This window comes from Zalophus californianus, chromosome 14 (genome assembly GCF_009762305.2).
Source record: "Zalophus californianus isolate mZalCal1 chromosome 14, mZalCal1.pri.v2, whole genome shotgun sequence".
NCBI classification, from domain to species: Eukaryota; Metazoa; Chordata; class Mammalia; order Carnivora; family Otariidae; genus Zalophus; species Zalophus californianus.
Genome location: NC_045608.1, coordinates 36,085,217 through 36,107,696, shown reverse-complemented (window position 1 = coordinate 36,107,696; position 22,480 = coordinate 36,085,217). Strand labels below are relative to the sequence as shown.

Genomic DNA, 22,480 nt, shown 5'->3' with positions numbered 1-22,480 from the left:
AAATGGTTCCAGCAGAAACATTGAAGATAAAGTTACTATAAAACACTAACTTAAGATGTAACCATTATAAACCATTTCTGGATCAGAGCTCAATTTGCAGAATAGCCAAAGAGAAGGGAAAAAGCAGTTAAATCAGGCCATTTGCTTGGGATGAATTGAAAGGATTTTCAGATTCCCTGAGTCATTATACTTCGCCTATCAACACGACCCTCAAAGGGGGATGTTATCACAGGTACTTGGCAGTTCACGGCATTCAGTTATGTTATCAGACGTCATTTTCCCATTGCGCTTAACTAACTCTTCCCTTCTGGCCCTGGCGAGAGAAATGACAGCTCTCCATCTAAGGTAGACTGTGTTGCCTGTGTCGTGGTATTGATTCAGCTTCTCTCTTAGGCTTTTGACCAATGGAAGAAGTCATGGAATGATTGGGATAAAATGATAGTCAAAGTGCCTTTCATCCCTGCCCCCTGTTGATATGATTTGACCCTGCCATTTTGATTTGGACATAGTAGGAGACACAACAGCACTATACCCTAGGCAAAGGCCCACAAAGAACATAAATGGAGATACTCTGTTTATAACAGCTTCTGTAAGATATTTTGTTTTGGTTAGCTAGGATCTTGAAGATGCAAGCCAGTGAGCACAAGCCTCTTTTCATCTAAGATTTAGACCTCATACAGCCTCTATCTCTAGTCTGCTAATTACCACTCTTGACAGTAGGGACTCTGGAAACTTGGTCATAGATACGGTTGTTTCGTGCTATGCTTAACTATTTTACTTGGCAAATTTATGTAAACTTTGAAACAATTTTAGCATGATAGAATTTTTAGAGGTATTAACAGAGAGGAATCTAGCATACATTTCAAGAAAACTTGAACAGTAAACAGAACTCTTGGTTTTTTAATCCTGGAACTTCATTCATGTGTGTATTTTCTTGACTAAGAAGTGCTGAATTGATGCAGGCTTATTTATGCAGTAGAAAGTAGTTTTCTATCGAAATTAAGTTAGAACAGCATTGTTTAAACTAGTATCTGAAACATTTAGTCATTTTATTAGTAAGTAAAATTGATGAAAACCTTGGAAAAATGCTTTAGAACACTTCTAATGGATACCTGTGATTAATAAGGAAAGTAGCAAAGAGATGCATGTAAATCTGTTTTTGTATAAGGAATCTGGAGCTTATTAAAAGTTTTTGTAAACATTCAACTAATGAAGCATTATATAAAATTAGACATTTCCTTTACATTGTAAAAAGTCACTAGACTCAAAAAAAAAAACCCTTCAAGTTATTCCTAAATAACTTATTTATGATATTTCTCCTAACACTAGTAATTTAAATATAAAAAAATTGCTTTAGTAGTAAGGAACATTCCATGGGAACGCCACTCAAGATGCCCTGGGGGAGTTTTTGTCTTACTCGTCCTTGGTTCCTAGACTTACTACAGTATGGAGTAGCATGAATGATTATTATTAACCTCATTTTATGGTTTGAGCAGATATCTGGCAGATAAATCCCATCTTGCATATATAAAACCAAAGCATTATTTCAGTTGAAATGTTTTCATTTGTTGGAGGTCACAGGAAAGGGAGTAGTTCTAGGTTCTCCCTAGGTCCTAAATAATGGAGCAAACAAGGAATTTATGCACAAATGGAAATCAAGAAATGAACTTCAGTAACAGTCCAGACAAATTTCCAGTAGCCACAAAGTATAGGTAGGGTTGTCTGCCAAAGCTTAGCTGGGAACATGGCATAGATCCCTCTTCTGTGGCATTAGAGAAGAAAAAGAGTCTTCACAGCACTTGTGTTCCAAGATTAAACACATGCAATCTTTATTATATTTTACATTCTTTGGTCATGTTTTAGGTAGAGTTTGGGGTATATTGAACATGCCAATTTCTTTTTATCTGATTTTCTTTTACTTTGGTAGAGACACTGCAGTAGAGAGTTAAAGCAACATGTCTCATTGTCAGACAGGTATGAATTCATAGCCACAATCCAGCCTTGAACTAAGTTCTTGAACCAACCTAGGCTGCAATTTTTTTATCTATGTACTGGGAAGAATGGTACTTGGTTCACAGGATTGTTTTGAGTAATAGAGACTACATATAAAGCAAGTTACACATAATAAGTGCACACACAGTAAATGGTAGCTATTATATCTCAAGTTTTCATGCTGACTTTCCGTTACCAATTGGAGATCTCTTTACATTCATGTCTGATGACCACAATTAAGGAAAACAAAAAATCAGAATATACGGAGTAAGTATATGGGTTTTCCAAAGCAGAACATTTAGGATTAGATTCTCCACAAACCCATGAAAGGTAAACTTATTAGAAAAGTGTATAGCACATAGTAAGTGCTCAGTAAATGCTATGTATTTAGTATTATTGTATTTTCATCATCATTTCATAAAGACATTTAAGCTGTCTCTGTATATATTCTTTCTTTTAAATCATTTAAAATACTTATATTCCCCGCATGTCATTTAAATTTCTAAGCTTGAAACTCTGTATCTGGAGCTTGGGCTCAAGAATAATACTAAGACATTGTCAGGGATAGGAAGGAGCAGTAATTGCATGAAATTCTATACAAATCTAAACTCTGAAAAGGCCTGGAGTCCTGCTCAGAAGTTTATGCTCTCTAATCATTATATTATTTCATGCTGAATTCTCAAGCTGTTTCTCTTATGTTTTCCAATTACATAATTATAAATTAATTTAAAAAGATAAAATATATTTATCAATGAGCATTAAGATTGGCTTCATGTATCAAAGCCTCAGAGGAAAAGAGCCTTAAAGAAAAGCACTGTGTTTCTCTCTAATGAAAATTTTGGAAGTAGACAGTTCAGGGATAGTATGGTAACTCGGTGATTATCAGGAACTCTGACTCCTTCATCATTGCTTTGAATGGTTAATGTTTGAGTGCTTCATGGTCCATCATGGCAGCATGAGCAAAAGACCTCCTATCCTCAATCCACCTAATGGGCAGGAAGAAGGAAAAAAGATGGTGAGCCCTTCTTTTTAAGGACTCCTCCCAGAAACTTCTTGTTCTCATCTTGTATGCCAGTCAACAGAACTTAGGCATATGGCCATATCTCACTGCAGAAGACCGTGAAAATTCTAGTCTGGGTGTTGTTATGCCCAGCTAAGATTTAGGGATTTCATTATCATGGAAGAAGAGGAGACCAGACACGGGGGATAAGGAGAACCATCTGTGACATCTGGGCTTCACCAGAATTCTTATAATTCATTTCTCTTGTGTTTTCTTGTTCCTTCTTTTCTATATTAGATCCCATGCGTGGTCCAAGAAAACTGGAAGTGGTAGAAGTCAAATCTCGACAAATCACTATCCGCTGGGAGCCATTTGGATATAACGTAACTCGCTGCCATAGTTATAATCTCACAGTCCACTACTGTTACCAAGTCGGAGGACAGGAGCAAGTGCGAGAAGAAGTAAGCTGGGACACAGATAATTCACACCCTCAACATACGATCACTAACCTATCACCATATACCAATGTCAGTGTGAAACTCATCCTCATGAATCCTGAGGGACGGAAGGAGAGTCAAGAACTCATAATACAGACGGATGAAGATTGTGAGTACTTTTAAATGATATGTTTGTATGAAATATATATGCCATCAGAAAAGCAGCTTTTACTTCTTTTAAATTGAGATCTCTATAATGAAAATGAAGGAGCTAGTTACTCTGTTGAATAATATAAATGTGCTTCTGAGAATGTAAGCATGGATTTAAAGAGGTAAAGGAAGAAAGATGTAGAAGTTTAATTCCTTATGAGTCATAGAGTTACCTTTCTATATATAATTATTCTATATTGCCCTAAATAGTTCTTCATTCAAGTTTTATTATCATGTTGGACTTAAGAGTTACTGCTTGGGTATTATTTATATGAAATGCTTATTTAAATTTATTGAAATGGTATTCTGAAACATACTTCTAGTTCAGATAAAAATTCAGCGCAAAATAGAGGCTGTCCTTGCTTTTCAGCACAGTGCTGAGAAATTACCTCATTAGGTTGGTGGCCATATAATAGATAACACTTTCCCATAGGAACAATATTGTAATTGGATACTACCTCAGTAAACAAGGATTTAACAAATAGACAATGCGTGTCACCAGCAACTCATCAAAAAAAGCAAATACACAATTGCAATAAACCTCTGAAATAATTTAAAATAGTAAAATTATACCTTGAATCCCATAGCATGGATATAGATGAGCTTGTACATTGATTATACAGGGGACACCCACGTACAATTACATGTGCATATGGCACATAAAATACAGTGATAGTGCATCATATATTTGACCTACAGTTTATTTGCCAGGCATCAGAATAAGTGGCAAAGAACTTGAGAAGCCCATCAAATGAATATACTTACTTATTCCTGGGAAAAAGAGATGTTACACTTTTTTTTTCTTATGCAGCTGATTATGCCATGATCCTTGATTATTGATTATAACAGGCACTAAATGTTTACAACAACTCTGTATTGTACCATTGAAAGAGCTGACGAAGTATTTTTGAGTGTTTATTACCTATACGACACATTCATGTTGTGGAAGGAAAACGTGGGAACAGCTAGGGTAAATGAGGAGCTCACCCTACAGATTCTCTTCTCTTTTCTGTAGCCCCACAACCTATCTGTGCTGGTTGCTCTCAAATAGTTTTCTGACTGCAGTTATTTTTGTAAGGAGTATTAGTTTGTTACAGGTCACCCAATCAGGCCGCGCTAGAAGCCCTGTCTGTGTTTCTTCCAGTTCTTCCTCCTCTCTCCTAAAAGTGAGAAGAAAGTGCCAACATTGTCAATGGGTTAACTCTGACTCTTTCCCCCCTGCACCCCACATTTCTCTGCTTCCTTTGGTTCTAACTCCTGCTGTTTCTACTCCCAAAATTTTAGAGTGTGCTTTTCTCTCAATTTCCACTACCTGTATACAGATCCTCATTATTTCATGCTGAAATTTCTCACCTTCCTTGGTGGTTCCAGCTTCCCCATTTTAATATTGCCTACTCACCCACAAAATGAATCTGTAAAATACAGTTGCATCTCTATGGTGTTTGTTGTTAGTTCTCCTTTGTTTCTGATTTTATTTATTTGAGTCCTCTCTCTTTGACATCAGTTATAGAAACAGTTTCTAGGTATGTCTCCTCTGGCAAGGGAAATAAAAGCAAAATTAAACTTTGGGGACTATATCAAAATAAAAAACTTCTGCACAACAAAGGAAACGATAAAAAAAGGCAACCTACTGAATGGGGGGGAGATATTTGCAAATGATATATATGATAAGGGGTTAATATTCAAAATATATAAAGAACTTATACAACTCAGTACCAAAAAAACAAATAATCCAGTTAAGAAATGGGCAAAAGACCTGAATAGACATTTTTCCAAAGAAGACATCCAGATGGCCAACAGACACATGAAAAGATGCTCAACATCACTCATCATCAGGGAAATGCAAATTAAAAACTACAGTGAAATATCACCTCACACCTGTCAGAATGGCTAAAATCTAAAACACAAGAAACAAGCGTTGGTGAGGATGTAGAGAAAAAGGAACCCTCGTGCACTGTTGGTGGGGATATAAATTGATGCAGCCACTGTGGAAAACAGCATGGAGGCTCCTCAAGACATTAAAAATAGAATTACTGTAAGATCCAGTTATTCTACTACTGAGTATTTAACCCCCCAAAATGAAAACACTAATTCAAAAAGATATGTGCACCCCTATTTTTATTGCAGCATTATTTATAATAATCAAGATATGGAAGCAACCCAAGTGTCCAGTTATAGGTGGATAATATATGGAATATTACTCAGCTGTAAAATAGAATGAAATCTTGCCACATGGCATGGCTGGGCATAGAGGGTGTAATGTGAAGTGAAATAAGTTAGAGAAAAACAAACACCATATGGTATCATTCATATGCGGAATTTAAGAAACAAACAAATGAACAAAAGAAGAAAAAAAGAGACAAACCATAAAACAGACTCTTAAATACAGAGAACAGAGGTGCCTGGGTGGCTCAGTCGTTAGATGTCTGCCTTCGGCTCAGGTCATGATCCCCGGGTCCTGGGATTGAGCCCCGCATCGGGCTCCCTGCTCCACGGGAGGCCTGCTTCTCCCTCTCCCACTCCCCCTGCTTGTGTTTCCTCTCTTGCTGTGTCTCTCTCTGTCAAATAAATAAATAAAATCTTTAAAAAAATACATACATACATACATACATACAGAGAACAAACTGGTGGTCACCAGAGGGGAGCTGGGCGGGGGATGGGTGAAATAGATAAAAGGGATTAAAAGTACACTTAACCCTGATGAGCACCGGGAAATGTATATAGAATTGTTGAATCATTGTATTGTTCACCTAAAACTAATATAACACTGTAAGTTAGTTCTACTTGAATTTAAGCAAAATTTAACAATAAAATAAAATACATCTGCATTGTGTCACTCTCTCCACAGAGCTTTCAATGACTTAATTTAAATTTTGACTTTCAAGGTTTTCTGTATTCCTGGCTCATTCTCTAGAACTAGTGACTTTTCCTCCAGTGCAGCTCGTTCTGCAAAGATGTCACCCCAACATCAGTGCCGTAGGCCATGCTCCTTCCATTCCAGGCTCTTGCTCAAGGTCTGCTCTCCTCCGCCTCCTGCCTTCCACCTGGCTGCCTCTCACTTCCATCTCCTCTGCTGCCCTTCAAAGAGCTCCTCAGCCTTCAGGTCCTTCAAAGAGCTGCCTCCAACTCTTACATCCTTCTGACCTCCTTTGCACCTGATTAGAATCTTTAAATCTCTGGGCTTTAGTTCGGTCATCTGAGAAGTGAGAATAGTAACAGTTCTCAACCATATTAGAGTTAGAGGAAATTTACATAGAGAGCTGTTTGTAGTGATGCGGGTGGAGGACTCTAATAAGTGGTCATTATTATTGTTGTAATGATTCAAAGCAAATCACTGAATCACTCAATGATTCAAAGCAACTCAATGATTCAAAGGTCAACTCACCTTTCCTTGACCTGTCTTTGTTACATATAATCTTTTTTCTCTAAACTATAAACTAGAGAGAAAAAGCCTTCTATTCCTCTGTATCACCAGGCATGATACTGAGTAGGTAATAAAACACTCAAAAGTATTTTTAGTCCTTAGATAAAACAGTAAAGTTTGTTGATAATCATTCATGTTTTAATCAATAGTAATGTTTTAATCAATGAGAGGGGGAGATGACATGTAGTCGTTTCTAGAGATAAGCAAGTATGTCTTGCTCACAAACCCACATAATAAACCCCGTCACCACTTTTGGGTTTCAAATTGAGAAAGGAATGAGCTAGGAGTTCTGTTAAGTTCTGTCAAAACATGAGATCAGAATAACTTATCTTTTGGCTTGTTTAAATTGTCTTGCTAGTCCCAGAAGCTGGATCATGCATGACTTCCAAATAAAAACCTATTGTTTTCCCCAGTGTCTATGGTGAGCGCTGTGAATTGTGTAAGACTGTTGAATCACAGACCTGTACCTCTGAAACAAATAATACATTATATGTTAAAAAAAAAAAAAAGAAGATAGTAGGAAGGGAAAAATGAAGGGGGGGAAATTGGAGGGGGAGATGAACCATGAGAGACTATGGACTCTGAGAAACAAACTGAGGGCTCTAGAGGGGAGGGGGTGGGGGTGATGGGTTTTAAAGAGGGCACATACTGAATGGAGCACGGGGTGTTATACGAAAACAATGAATCATGAAACACTACATCAAAAACTAATGATGTAAGGTATGGTGATTAATATAATTAAAAATATAAATAAATAAATAAATAAATAAAAACAAGAAAAAAAAACAAAAAACAAAGGAGAAGGCTATAATGATAATGAGATAGAAATGACTTGAACAACCAAACAGAACAGCTTCCGAGGGTAGAGGATTTTCAAATTGTAGATCTTGTTTTCTGTCTCAGCAAAAAAAAAAAAATATATATATATATATATATTTTGTCAAAGTTATAAATAGGTTTAGTTTTTTTCATAGAAGTACATATATTGCTTCAACCTTTTTCTTCGTTTGAAAATAGTTCATTAAAATTTCTTTGGCTCAATTCCAAAAAAACCCCGAAAACCTGTTGTTTTCATTGCACACTGGCATCCAGTTAATTAGAAGAACTTTTATTTCAAGGTATATTTCCTAACAACAACAACAACAACAACAACAAAGTCTTCAAAAAGAGAGAAAAGAAAGAGAAAAATAGAATAATTGTCAATACCGAGTTTGAAGAGAAAAGAATGATGGGGTCACTTTATGTATCTACCATTATAAAAGGCTATAATTCATTGAACATTGTGAGTTTTACTGTGGTATAATATTTCTGTTGAATATTGTTTCTTGAGAAAGTGTGTGAAAAAAACTGTCTTTTTATTACTGTTAAAGGTATCACAAGAAAGAATAGGGCTCAATTCCACAAACTTAGAAACTAAAGCTTATCAGGGTGCCTGGGTAGCTCATTCGGTTAAGCATCTGAATCTTGGTTTCAGCTCAGGTCATGATCTCAGGGTCATGAGACTGAGGCCTGCGTTGGGCTCCATGCTCAGCCGGGAGTCTGCTTGAGATTCTCTCTCTCCCTCTTCTTCTGGCCCTTTCCCTTTGCATGCACTCTCTCTCTCTCTAAAATAAATAAATCTTTAAAAATAATGATAAAGAAACTAAAGCTTATCTGTCCCAAATACTGAACTTCTAAGAACTTTTAAAAATAGGTAGTAGACCTAAGTTCCTTTGAGGTACTGTTATCCCTACTTTATTTAACTCTTCCAGTATTTTATTTTAGTTTACTTTGTCTGCTTGTGCATATATATATATATATACACACATATATATGTATATATGTATATATATATACACATATATATACATATATATATATCCATACCCCAGTTAGGTTTTCTTGTTAACATTTCCACAGGGCGATCAATTACAGGATCTCCAAGGACATTTTAATAAGTTTACCCTTATAAGATGACCTCTGTTCAACATAATTTTGACTATTTCCCATTTTATTTCACTATGATTTAGAGTAACTGAATGAAATCAGATATATTTTTTGTCTTTACCTCTTTACATCTGCACGAAGATTAATAAGTATTTTCAATTAGTGAATATCATCTCAAAATAATAGAGCCACTCATATTTATCTTGCTACTGTGAGAAAACTGATGGTGATATCATAATAAACACTTTCAGGCTCAAGAGGAAAAGACTAGAGTTTTCTCTGGCATGGCCAATTTTAGTTCAGCTTCTGACTGATGAATATTTCCATCTCAGACCCTGGAATCTGAATTTTCTTAGAACTCCTCAGTGTTATAACTTCATAAATACCTTGGTTTTCTTCGCTTTATGTAGTTTCACATCAATTCCTTCAGCTTAAGATAAACAATTATTTTCATATTTATGTATTATTTAGAGTTTGGATGGTAAAGATGAACTTAATCCAAGTTCCTCATTTTAAATATGAGGCAACTGAGACCCAAGGAGGTTCAGTGAATTGCCCAAACTACACAGTTTAATTACTGAGAAGTCTTAAATCGGAACCCAGGCCTCCCATCTGAATCAGTAATTTTTTTTCTGCCAAGCAGTACTGAGCTGTATTCAAAATAACTATAAAATCTTACATCTACCAGTAGCCCCTTAACTAAAAAAATTGTGTACTACCTGTGAGTATCCTTTTGCAATTCTAGGCACTCTTTCCAGCCTGTAGAGATCTTACCAAACCTTAAAGGACTATCCATACCCTCTCACAATCTAAAAATTCTCCAACTCCCTTTTCTAAATTTATTGAGATATGTTTATCCATTCATGAGTTGAACATTTGGGTTGTTTCCACTTTGGGGCTATTATTAAAATGCTTATATTAATATTCATATATAATTTTATATTAGTATTTGTGTAGAATTTTGAGTAGTATATGTTTTCGATTCTCTTGGTGTGTACCTAGGAGTGGAATTCACATGGTAAATGTATCAATATGTATCTATTTGGAGAGCTGCTAGACTGTGTTCATAGGAGCTGTAGGATTTTTATATTCCCTCCAATAGTGTATGAGAGTTTCAATTCTCCACATTCTCACCGGTACTTATTATCTGCCTTCGGACTATGGCCATTTTAGTGGTGTGAAGTGCTATCTCACTGTGGTTTTGATTTGCATTTTCCTGCTAGGTGGATATGTTGAACATCTTTTCATGTGCTTATTGGCCCTTTGTTTATCTTTTTTGGAGAACTGTTTATACAGACCCTTTGCCTATTTTTAATCGGATTTTTTGTTTTCTCATTGGGTTTTTGTAGTTCTTTATGTATTTAAGGTATCTCTTGTGAGATATATGATTTGCAAAACTTTTCTCCTATTCTTTGTGTTATCTTTTCACTTTCTTGATAGTACCCTTTGAAGTGCAAAGCTTTTCATTTTGATGATGTACAGTTTATCTGTATTTTTTTTGTTACTGCTTTTGCTTTTGGTGTCATGTCCAAGAAACTATTGCCTAATCCAAGGTCATGAAGGTTCACGCCTGTTTTGTTTTTTTTTTTTAAGATTTTTATTTATTTTTTTATCTATTGAGAGAGAATGATAGAGAGAGAGCATGAAAGGGAAGAGGGTCAGAGGAAGAAGCAGACTCCCCACTGAGCAGGGAGCCTGATGCGGGACTCGATCCTGGGACTCCCTGATCATGACCTGAGCCTAAGGCAGTCGCTTAACCAACTGAGCCACCCAGGCGCCCACGCCTATGTTTTATTCTAAGAGTTTTGTAGTTTTAGCTCTTACATTTAGCTCTTAAATCGGTTTTGATATAAACTTCATATATGGCGTGAGGTAAGAATCCAACTTCATTTTTTCACATGTGGATATCCAGTTGTCCCAGCACCGTTTGTTGAAAAGATTATCATCTCCCCATTAAATTTTCCTGTCCCCTTAATGAAAATCAATTGACTGCAAATGTAGGTTGTACTCTCAATTCTGCTACACTAATCTGTATGTTTATCTTTATGTCAGCACCACACTGTCTTGATGCTGTAGCTTTGTAGTAAATTTTGAGAAGTGTGAGTCCTCTCCAACTACTTTTTGATTACCCATACCCTCACCAAGAAATTTGATCATGTACCTTCAAATATATGTATAAACACTACGGATATATTAGTTTTTAAATAGAATAGACACACTAATACACTAAATTGTGTATGATATAATGCATATGCAAAAACTGAGTTTACGTGAAAATGAGATTAAACAATATTTTTAAAATAACACTAAATGTTATTTTATAGAAAATTAGCAGGTAAATTTCCACCTTCCCTTATGTCAGTAAGATTTATTTGAAAACTAGTCAAAAGGTGTTGCATATTTCAGGTTTTTAAAAACTGGCATAAAAATTCCCAAAGTCTTTTGTATCATTAATAAATAAATTAATTTTTAAAATATTCATTATTACATCTATATCACATCTTTTTAGAACACCTATTTTGTGTGTATTTTTAGCAGATATATTAAATATCAGTACAATAGTTCATATCTATTTTTCTTTCACATAATTTTGTCACTCAATATTATAACTGTAAAATATATAAAAACATAAAATTCATCCATGATAATGTATATAGCTGTCATTTATACTCAGTCTTTTGTGTGTTATATTGTGTGACTATAACAATTTATTAAACCATTCAGTTTGTCCCCACATTATTATTTTTATTAAAAAATGCTATGTTGACATCTTACTATATGTCTCCTGGTACATACATGCAAGAATATTACTAGGAAATATACCTGGAGGTAGGGTTATTGGCTCATATGATACATGCCTCTTTAGCTTTACTAAATACTACCAAATTATTTTCCAAAGTGGCTGTACCCGTTTCTGTTCCCACAAGCAATGTGTGGGCATTCTTATTTATCTGTATCTTTCTTTATTTCTGAAGAACATAAAAGTTCATTTAAAAGGTGATTACTGAGCTTCATCTAATTGATTTGAACTTTAAAGAAAAAAGTGGTGAGATTATTTTCTTTATAAGGACAGTGTAGCCAAAATGGTTTTATTTTTTATTTATTTATTTTATAATTTTATTTTATTTTATTATGTTATGTTAGTCACCATACAGAACATCATTAGATTTTGATGTAGTGTTCCATGATTCATTGTTTTTGTATAACACCCAGTGCTCCATGCCGAAAATGGTTTTAAATTTCAGATTTTTTAAAAGAAAACTGAGTTTATCTATGGACTATTAAATCTTACATCTCAATTGAGAGTGAAAAACCTAACATGTCTAGAAAAATCTAATTTGGGTGGGGTCTCTCAAACATTTCTTGATTTTTTTTTTTTTCCCCCTTCTAGTGCCAGGTGCTGTTCCTACTGAATCTATCCAAGGAAGTACTTTTGAAGAGAAGATATTTCTTCAGTGGCGAGAACCAATTCAAACATATGGTGTCATCACTTTATATGAGGTAGTATATACATTTATTAGTGGATTTAATTTTTCATTATAATTTCTGTGAAAGCTAGACTGTCTAGTATTTAAAAATGCATAATGGCCTCATGTTTTCTATGAAGTTTAATACCTGTGACAGTTAACAATGGTTACTGCATAGAAGCAAAAAAAAAAATCCTGAGTTTTTCAATTATGTATCATTTCAGGATATACATTTATAATGATTTGGATATTTCTAGACTATATGTTATTATATGTAAAGACAAAACAAAAAATCACTTGTAATAAAAACAGTAAGTATTTTGAAGTGTACATTGATTAGGAGGCAACCACATGATCCTATTCTTGCTAGCTATAAAATAATTTACTACTGAATTATAGAAGAATGCTGATTATCCAGTTAGCAAAGTCAATAGACATTGTCTCAGGGATAACAATAGAATAATGTCTTTTGGTTTCTTAGTATTAGCAAAACATCCTTTAGACTTCCTTGACATAGTTTTGTCTACTGAGGCATACCAAATGGTTGAGTGATAGAGAGCAGAGAAGAATTTGATGAATTGTTCAAGGAAAAAAATAACAGCAGTAACGGGGTGACAGCATCACATCTGTATGAGCATCATTTCACTGTGCCTATTGTCATAGAAACAAGCAGGTGCATTTTTTTTAAGCAAGCATTTATTTGAATGCAAATTTAACAAAATTATATGTTGTTAGGTTTCTAAAAATCGCGGCAATTCCTCCTATGGAACCTCTGCTTGAATACCTTTCAGAACCACTGACAAAAGCCTGAGCAGATTAGCTGTCAGACAGTAATCACCAGTAAACCCTTCCCTGACCCAACTAGCCTCACATTTATGTTTCCTTATATCTTTTGAAAATTGGTATTGAAATGCAAAAAATAATGTTTTTAATTGAAAGCTAAACAAAGTAAGAGAAAAGAGAAAAAAAAGTTGATTTTCATGTTAAGTTATTGATGCTGTTCATTGGGCTGCTTCATTGTAAAAGAACTCAGTATTACAAAAATCTGTGGCTCAGCTTTGAAAGAGCTAAGTATTATAATGAAACAAGTTCATATTTTTTCTCAGTGATCAGAATTTTTAGTTAATATTGTTGGGCCCAAGACCATTTTCTGGTCTCACTTTTGGAGATTCTTACCTAAGAATAACAATATTTTACTAGAAAAGATAACAGCCTTTGAACCAGTGTTAAGTTCCAAGAAATAAGTCCATCTGTCCTAAAAACCACATATTGATATCTAGACAGACAGAAAATAATAGCTAGATTCATTCTTCTTGATGCCGCTGAATATACATCTTTGTGTAATAAGTAACGTTAGCATGAAAACAATAGGAATAACCATTCAAAAGAAGAATCCATTATCTCTGTGAATTCAGCAGCCAGGGTCTCCCAGTTGAACACTGATCTAAATGCTGCTATAATTGGGGATACCTGAATGTGCCATAAATCAGGGTTTTAAAAATCAGATATAGGTAAGTAGAGCAGGTTGGTTTATTTTTCTAGGTACCAAAGGGAAAATGTTAAATGTGTGAATCAGGCTTCACTGATTAAATACAAGTTTTCTGGCCACCAGATCTTTCTCTTTCCCCCATGTTTTCCAGAAGTAGGAAGGGGGGTTTCTGTTCTCAAAATAGGCCTTAGGTGGGGGGGCGCCTGGGTGGCTCAGTCGTTAAGCGTCTGCCTTCGGCTCAGGTTGTGATCCCAGGGTCCTGGGATCGAGCCCGGCATCAGGCTCCCCGCCCTGCGGGAAGCCTGCGTCTCCCTCTCTTACTCCCTCTGCTTGTATTCCTCTCTCGCTGTGTCTCTCTCTCTCAAATAAATAAAATCTTAAAAAAAAAAAAAAAATAGGCCTTAGGTGGGGTCTTAGGACGGAGCTCTTCTTCAGCTAAGATGCACTGTATGCTGTGCCCAGCCTGTGTGAGAGTCAGTGATAGGCACAGCTTTCTCCTGGAGCCAAGGACCGATGTTCAGCCCAACTTGGTCCCCTCCAGAGGACCACAGTCTCTGGGTACTGACATCACGCTAAGGAAATAGAACAGTTGCCCCCTCAAAAAAAGCAGGAACCTTAGGGACAGTATGTTTTTTCATAGAAACACATTTGATTATAGGTAAAAACTGGAAGGTGAGGTAAATTATCATGATTGGAGAAAAACTTAGTAACAAATGATACAGGTGTTTCTTTAGGGCAGGGAGCGCAGTTGGATCATTTTTGCAGGAGAGAAGAGAAAACAGGTTGAATGCTGTAGATGTTGTAAATGAATACACTATGGGTTCAGGTTATTTTCAGGCTCTCTTTACGTCTTAGGAAATACACCAAACCATCAGTGACTGGACAATGCTGACATCATCATTTTCTGCCAGGAGTCATGGCAGTTGATAGCACTGAAGCATTCTTCTGATCTTAGTCTTTGCCTCTCCTTTTGATTCCCCTAACAACCATCTTCAGCCTTCTTGAACTAGCCTTTTCTTTCTGCTCTCCCCACCTTTGTTCAGGCTCTAGCCCTTCCTGTCCCTTTACTTCTCGATCAGCCCTTTATTTTTATCGGAGTCATTTGCCTAAAACCTAGACTGATAAATACAGCCTTCCTCAACAGCGATCAAAATTTTTATTTTATTAAAATAGAAATGTAATATCGCTCTCTGAAAGAATATTTTAAGTACAGAAGTATTCAAAATAATATCCTTGCTTCCCAATTTCACTTTTCAGAGGTAATAACTGTTAACAACTGGGTGCATGACCTTCCAAAATTTTACAAGGTAGAAATTACAGTACAAGTTCATTTATGAATAGAGATTGATAAAATTTAATAAATATTAGCAAACCCAGCATTTTTTACAAGAATAATATGCCATTGGGGCGCCTGGGTGGCTCAGTTGGTTAAGCGACTGCCTTCGGCTCAGGTCATGATCCTGGAGTCTCAGGATCGAGTCCCACATCGAGCTCTCTGCTCAGCGGGGGGTCTGCTTCTCCCTCTGATCCTCTTCCCTCTCGTGCTCTCTGTCTCTCATTCTCTCTCTCTCAAATAAATAAATAAAATTTAAAAAAAAAAAAGAATAATATGCCATTAAGACACCTACCTCACATCATAAAAGAAAAAAAAATACCAAATGGTTTCACGTTCTAAACACAAAAGTTAAACTACCAGAACACTATAAGAAAAATAAGGAAGGTATTTCTGTAATGTATCTTACTAAGCTTGACATAAAATCTGGAAGTTATATTTTAAAAAATTGACAGATTTACTTATATAAGAATTTAAACTTCTGAACAACAAAAGATAGCAGTAGGAAAGTCTAAATACAGACAGAAGACTTGAGGAAATTATTTTCAAAATTTATAACAGTGGATGGGTTGTTGACCACAATAAACAGACTTGATAGAGATTGCTAAGAAATGGACAAAGCATTCCATTAGAAAAACTAGACAAAGAATAAGAGGAGGCAATTCATAGGGAAAAAAAAATCCAAGTAGCATTTAAGCACGTGAAGAGATACCTATCCTACCTTACTAATGATTCAGAAATGAAATAAAGCAAGTGCTACAAGAAGTTTAAGTTTGTATGAGATCAAGTGTTAAGCAGTGACATGGGGAAATGCACATGTGTATAGACTGTTGATGGGAACATACATTTTGCATCTCTCATGTAGGCAATTTGGGGGATCCTATCAAATTTTAAACATTGCATATCAAGCCTATTTCTAGAAGTTTATCAGTCAATAATACTCCCAAATACAGAGGGATATATATATGTCCAAGTATTTTCATTGTACCTCACTAACTTTATATGGCTTTTGATTGCCTAGTAAGTAAACTCCAGACTCCTGGTCATGTTCCCAACAACAAGCTTTGGGAACAAAAAGAAAAAAAGAAAGAAAAAAAATATATATATATGTATATATAAAAGAGAGAGAGAAAGAGGCAAACCAGGAAAGAGACTCTTAACTATAGAGAACAAACTGATGGTTACCAGAAGGGAGTTGGGTAGGGTAGATGGATGAAATAGCTGATGGGGATTAAGGAGTACACTTGTCATCATGAGCACTGGGTGATGTATGGAAGTGTTGAATCACTCTATTGTACACCTGAAACTCGTATTACACTGTATGTTCACTAACTGGGATTTAAATAAAAACTGTGTGTGTGTGTGTGGAGAGAGAGAGAGAGTATGTGTGTGTGTGTGTGTGTGTGTGTGTGTAAGGTAGTGGGAGAAGACAGAAGTATAAAAGATACTGTCCCTTCTCTATTAGAAGTAACAGTCCTAACAGCAACTAACAATAGAATGAAATAAGTACCAAAAGCAAATCACTTTAATGTGTGAGGAGTATAAAGTGTTGTGTGGGCACGTAGCAAAGTAGAATGGTCTGGATTTGTCAACTGATGGGGGTATTCAGCAGTTGAAGACACCTCAAGATCCCAGGCCTGGATAACTGGGCTCAACTAATCACTACTGACTGAGATAGGTAAGAGTGTAGAAAGAAGTAGAATTTAAGGTCCATGTCAAGAAGTTTCATTTCATTATTCAAGGCCTGCCATGATCTAATTCCAATTCTCATTTATTACTGCATCTCCCACTATTTTTCTCCTGGAATTTAATGAGCTACATATATGGAATTTTCTTTTCTCTGAAAACCTTCTCAACGATCACACTACCTGCTTTTGCTTATTAACTTCTTTCCTCCTCATGCTCTCCCCTCCTCTCTCCTCCTGTGGGACTTCTGCTTCTCTTTCAGTTTTTCATCCAAATATTGTACTGTTCTCTGAAGTATCCTAGGTTCTTTCCTCCCCGGAAATCAGATTTTATTATTCATTCTTCCAATTGCGTGGCTCTCCATTAAAGGACTGTATTTAACACTGGCTGAAATTCCAATCAACTCACACTCCCTAGAGGATTTTTTTATCCCCTCCTGGCCAAAAATTGCATGTTATTCTATTTTTGGTTCTCTATGAATCTTTTAGTTCAGAACTTGAGACTGTAAATAGAGGAGGGGAAGGTAACTTGAGATAATTTCAGGCACCTACGTATGAATCAGAAGTCATCCAATATTGACCCCATCTTACCTACATGTGGCCCCCGCTTATGTCATTCTCATGTCAGTTCGCTTTGGACTTGCGACATCCCATAAAACTGCAAACTCCAATGTGGAACGTCAGTGTTCTTTTTATTTTTAAGATTTTATTTATTTATTTGAGAGAGAGAGAGAAAGAGAGAACAAGTGGGGGGTGAGAGGGGCAGAGGGAGAGGGAGAGGTAGACTCCCCATTAAGCAGGGAGCCCCATGTGGGACTCGATCCCAGGACTCTGGGATCATGACCTGAGCCGAAGGCAGACGCTTAAGGACTGAGCCACCCCAGCGCCCCGTCAGTGTTCTTCATGTAGGCTGCATCAAAATTGCCTTGGCCCTCAGCCAGAGATACACTGCAAGCATGGAAGCAGTCCCAAACTTTCCTTCTGAGAGTTTCCTGCTGCTTTACTACAGCCTGGCACTTAATAGGCTCTTAATAAACATGCACTGAATGAACAAATGAAAAAATAAATGCCAAAAAGACATGGTACATTTGGGTGTGAGCATAGAGGTGTTTTTCACCTCTATGAACAACTGCTCAGATACATATAGATGGAGCATCCACTCTCCGAAGGGCAGTGGATTCTAGAGTGGATTGCTCCTATTCCTGAGGAGCTGGGTTTTTTATTCCTGGTATTCAAACTCCCAGGGCTGGCTTTGACAGGGATCAGTGACTTTTCTGACATTTTGTGTCTGCATCTATACAACAAACTTGCTTGTTAGGGATTTGTTAGAAGTGAGGGAGAGGGGGGCGCTTGGGCAGCTCAGTCTCTTTAGTGTCCAACTCTTGGTTTGTCTCAGGTCATGATCTCAGGGTTGTGAGATTGAGCTCCACATCCGGCTTCGTGCTCAGCATGGAGTTTGCTTGAGATTTTCTCTCTCTCTCCCTCTGTCCCTCCCCCTCCAACACATACACACACTCTCACACTCTCTCTCTCAAATAAATTCTTTAAAAAATAGTGAGGAAGGGGCGCCTGGGTGGCTCAGTCGGTTAAGCGTCTGCCTTCAGCTCAGATCATGATCCCAGGGTCCTGGGATCGAGCCCCACATTGGGCTCCCTGCTCAGTGGGGAGCCTGCTTCTCCCTCTGCCTCTGTGCTCTCACTCTTCCTCTGTGCTCTCTCTCTCTCGATCTTGCTCTATCTCAAGTAAATAAATAAAATCTTAAAAAAAATAGTGAGGAAAAGGGTCCATAATTTTTAAGAGCACATGCATTAGTGTGTATGTGCATTTTTATGGGTCTGGGAGAGAGGATCTGTTGATTAGCAAATTCTCAGAGGGCTGTGACTGAAAGACCCATGACAGGGCCCCCGTCTAGCTTATCCTGCATGACCATGGCAATAGATGAATACCAACCCATCGGCCCCCGTGGAGCAACAGGTCCTTTGCTCAAGCATTTGCTTTCTGCTGTATAGTCAGTGCAGGTGCAGCAACATCCTACTTGCTGTAGTGTGAGCATTTGTGTAAGCACATGTGCACACCTCTTCTTCCTGGGAGTCTTTTGGGGAAAATATATACTGAGTGCCAAATATGTACTGATCACTGTGGGATCAGAAAGAAGAGTAAGACATCGGTCACTCCTCAGAAAGAAGATAAAATTACGTGAAAAGTTCCACTTCCTTTGGCATATTGAAAGCATGATTTAAGACTACGAGAGAGGGGTGCCTGGGTGGCTCAGTCAGTTAAGCATCTGCCTTCGGCTCAGGTCATGATCCCAGGGTCCGGGGGTTGAGTCCTGCATCGGACCCCACATTGGGCTCCCTGCTCATCGGGGAGCCTGCTTCTCCCTCTCCCACTCCCGCTGCTTGTGTTCCTTCTCTTGCTGTGCCTCTCTGTCAAATAAATAAGTAAAATCTTAAAAAAAAAAAAAAAAGACTATGCGAGAGCTTTCACAGCGCTCCATGATGTATCGCCAAATGAACTGTATGAACTCAGTCACAACATTGGGCATTCAGCTGAGCCAGTGATCGTTGGGCCACATTTTGGAAGCTTTACAGAGAAGTAAAATGGGAACTCTGGCTTCAGACATGGCGGACAGACACGTTTTGTTCCAATCTCACCTGAACTCCTGGCATCTTTGAAAGCATTTCCTTCTTCAGACACTTTTTTCCTTTTCTTTCTTTTGATTTCCATGACAGCTCTCTCTGTTGGCTTTTCTGGTTCGTTTGTTGATCTCCTCCTCCACCACTGGTTATATTAAATGTCACTGTTCTCTCTGAAATCCTTTCCCCAGCGACCTCATCCATTCCTAAACCATAATATTTCAATGCCGATCACCCCCACATCTCTATTTCTTGGCCATACCTCTCAAATCCCAGCTTGATACCATGCACTCTGTGTCTACAAGCCAGCAGTTCACTTCCCCTCATTCATTCCATCCCGTTCAGTAAGCGGGGCCATCTTTTGCTTAAGCCCCAAATATGGAACCTATCCTTGATTCCTCCATCTTTTCCCCCATATTCAATTGATCACCGACTTCTGTCCATTTTAACTCTCGAATATGCCAGTTCTTTTCATTTACGGCTCTCTTCACCGTGCTAACCTTAGTCCCAACACAGCACTGTCAGAGGTGCTGAAGCTTCCCCCTGTGGTCTCTGTGGTAGTTCCCAGTGACCTCCCTCCCTCCCCTTACTGTTTCCATCCAACAAACCACTTCTTCCCCTGGCAGCTAACCTGGTCTTTTCATAAGGGAAATTAGATAATTTGGTTTTCATACTTCAGAATATTCCAAGACTCCCCCTTGTATGCATCCATGCTTCTTAGGGTACAGAGCACTGCATGGAATGGCCCTTGCCCACTCCCCCAGCCCCTGGTCGAGGGACCACACTCACCTTGCTTGCTGAGCCACAGTCACACAGGCCGTCTTTCTGTCCACTAACCGTGTACAAAATGCTCCTGCTTCATGGCCTTGGTTCATGCTGTTCTTTCCCAAACTCTTGGCATGGCTGGCTCTCCCAAAGTTCAGGTCTCCTCAAATTAACTGTCATCCCCTCAGTGGCCCCTTCCGCAACCATTCCCAGTGGTCAAGCACGTATCCCTCTCTGTCTACAATATTCTTTGTCTTAACACCGTGTTTGTTTCATCTACTGAATTTTAGCATTTTAAAATTATTAATTTACTTCCTGCATCTCTCCCAGCTCCACCCACTGCAGTCCAGATTCTTAAATACCTGCAGTCAGGGCCTCTGTCCACCCACTGACCACGGTGCTCATGGTGTCAGTGTTCACTCCATCAATATTTGAATGGAATGAATGAATCTGAGCAGGGAGAGAAAGTGGGGCACAGATAGTGCTATCACCGTCCAGACTGGTGAACGTTTATGAGCCAAAGCAGTGTCAGAAAAGCCCAGTGTTTGTGGTACAGAAAACCTTTATCCCTGGACCAGGGCAGAAGGTAATATAATGTCACTGTGTTAAGTATTCAGAGATGAGTTTGGAGAAGATGTAAGCAGGTCTTAAATCCAAAGGTAGGAAGTTTGGACTTTGTCTCCTATACAATTGTGTCCCATTAGAGTTTTTAGTAAGGCAACAGAACGAACAAGGAGCTGTACCTAGCTCTGGCAGGCAGTGCTCATTCTCATTTACTTATGACTGTATCACAGCTGCTGAATTGCATCTCTACTTCTCCACCAGACTATTACCTCCTCCAGGACAGGTACCATGTCTCACCCACCATGTGAGATCCCAGCTCAGGGCCCAGTGCTTGGTTCACTGGAGGCATGCAATGAATGTGTTTAGAATGGGTGAATGAATGAATGAATGAATGAATGAATGAATGAATAAACTTTGGGGAGCAGATATGCCACCACAATTTAGATCTACCGTCTTTGAACCACCCTTTTCTCTAGAAGTGTCAGAACAAGGACTGATAAACAACTAAGGACACAGTGGTGCCAATGCTGAAGTCCCTCCCAGAGCAGCTGGTGGGAGACACTATCTTGTCTCTTGACTCAGAGAAACCTTGTGAGGGAAATCGGCTAGAGGATTAACGACAGATATGCTGCCTAACTCTGAGAGTGGCATGCACTCTAGTAATTAATATATACAGCAAACATTTTCTTGCCAAACTTAGATGATTCAATCTAAATATTCTTTCAGAGAGGTCTCCCTAATTATAATGACATGGTATAAATATAAGAAGAAAGAATGTCAATTATCACTTCGTATAATAACAGTGTTAGTGTTCATGCACATAAATTATAAGTAAGTTTACCTATTTAAAAGCAAGAAAAGTGCTCAGTTTTGCAATTTAAAACTTTTGAATATGCCACATTTAAAAATCATGTCATTACAACCAGTAGAAGTTCGTAATCACCACTAAAATGCGTGTTCGTGAATAGTTGATGAACTACTTATGGTGACATTCTTTAAAAAAGTCATTTGAAAGGGCAAATTTCAAGACACCTATGATATATTTATTTTCACACATTCCAGATGCGTCCAATGTGCTTTAAACACCTGTTATGTGGCAACATATGAGAGCCTTCTAGAGTGGCATTCCCTGAAATGGCAGCTCCTAGTCACGCAGTGATTTACATTTAAATTTTAGTTAATGAAAATTAAATTAAATAAAATGCTCAGGTCCTCAGTCTCACTAGCCACATTTCAAGTGCTCTGTCACCAGTTTTGGCTGGTGGCTACCATAAGAGTGCAGAATAGAACATTTCCATCATGACAGAAAGTTCTATCGGACAGCGTTGCTCTGAAGAAAAGAAGTAATAATGACCCGTCATGAGCACCATGGTCATACCATCAAGAGCTCCTGACACGTGTCTAGGATTTATTGTTGAGAGCAGATATCTTTGCCCACATTGGTGAAAACATTTAAAAGTGCCCTTGTTTCCAGAAGACAATAATCCTATTCAGTGCAGAATCAAACTGGCCCCTGGATGAGAGATGAGTCCTTACCCTTGTATGGTCCTTA

At 37.7% G+C, this 22,480-nt stretch overlaps 1 protein-coding gene across 7 annotated transcripts in view; it reads left to right on the top strand.

Moving 5' to 3' along the window:
* Positions 1-22,480, top strand: part of PTPRM (protein tyrosine phosphatase receptor type M) — an 824,645-nt gene that overhangs the window by 500,381 nt on the left and 301,784 nt on the right. For all 7 annotated transcript variants that reach the window (XM_027575435.2, XM_027575436.2, XM_027575438.2 and 4 more), the window contains exons 8-9: positions 3,290-3,598; positions 12,381-12,490. In XM_027575435.2, coding sequence (XP_027431236.1) covers positions 3,290-3,598; positions 12,381-12,490 — 419 coding nt within the window. The remainder of the gene's footprint in view (positions 1-3,289; positions 3,599-12,380; positions 12,491-22,480) is intronic.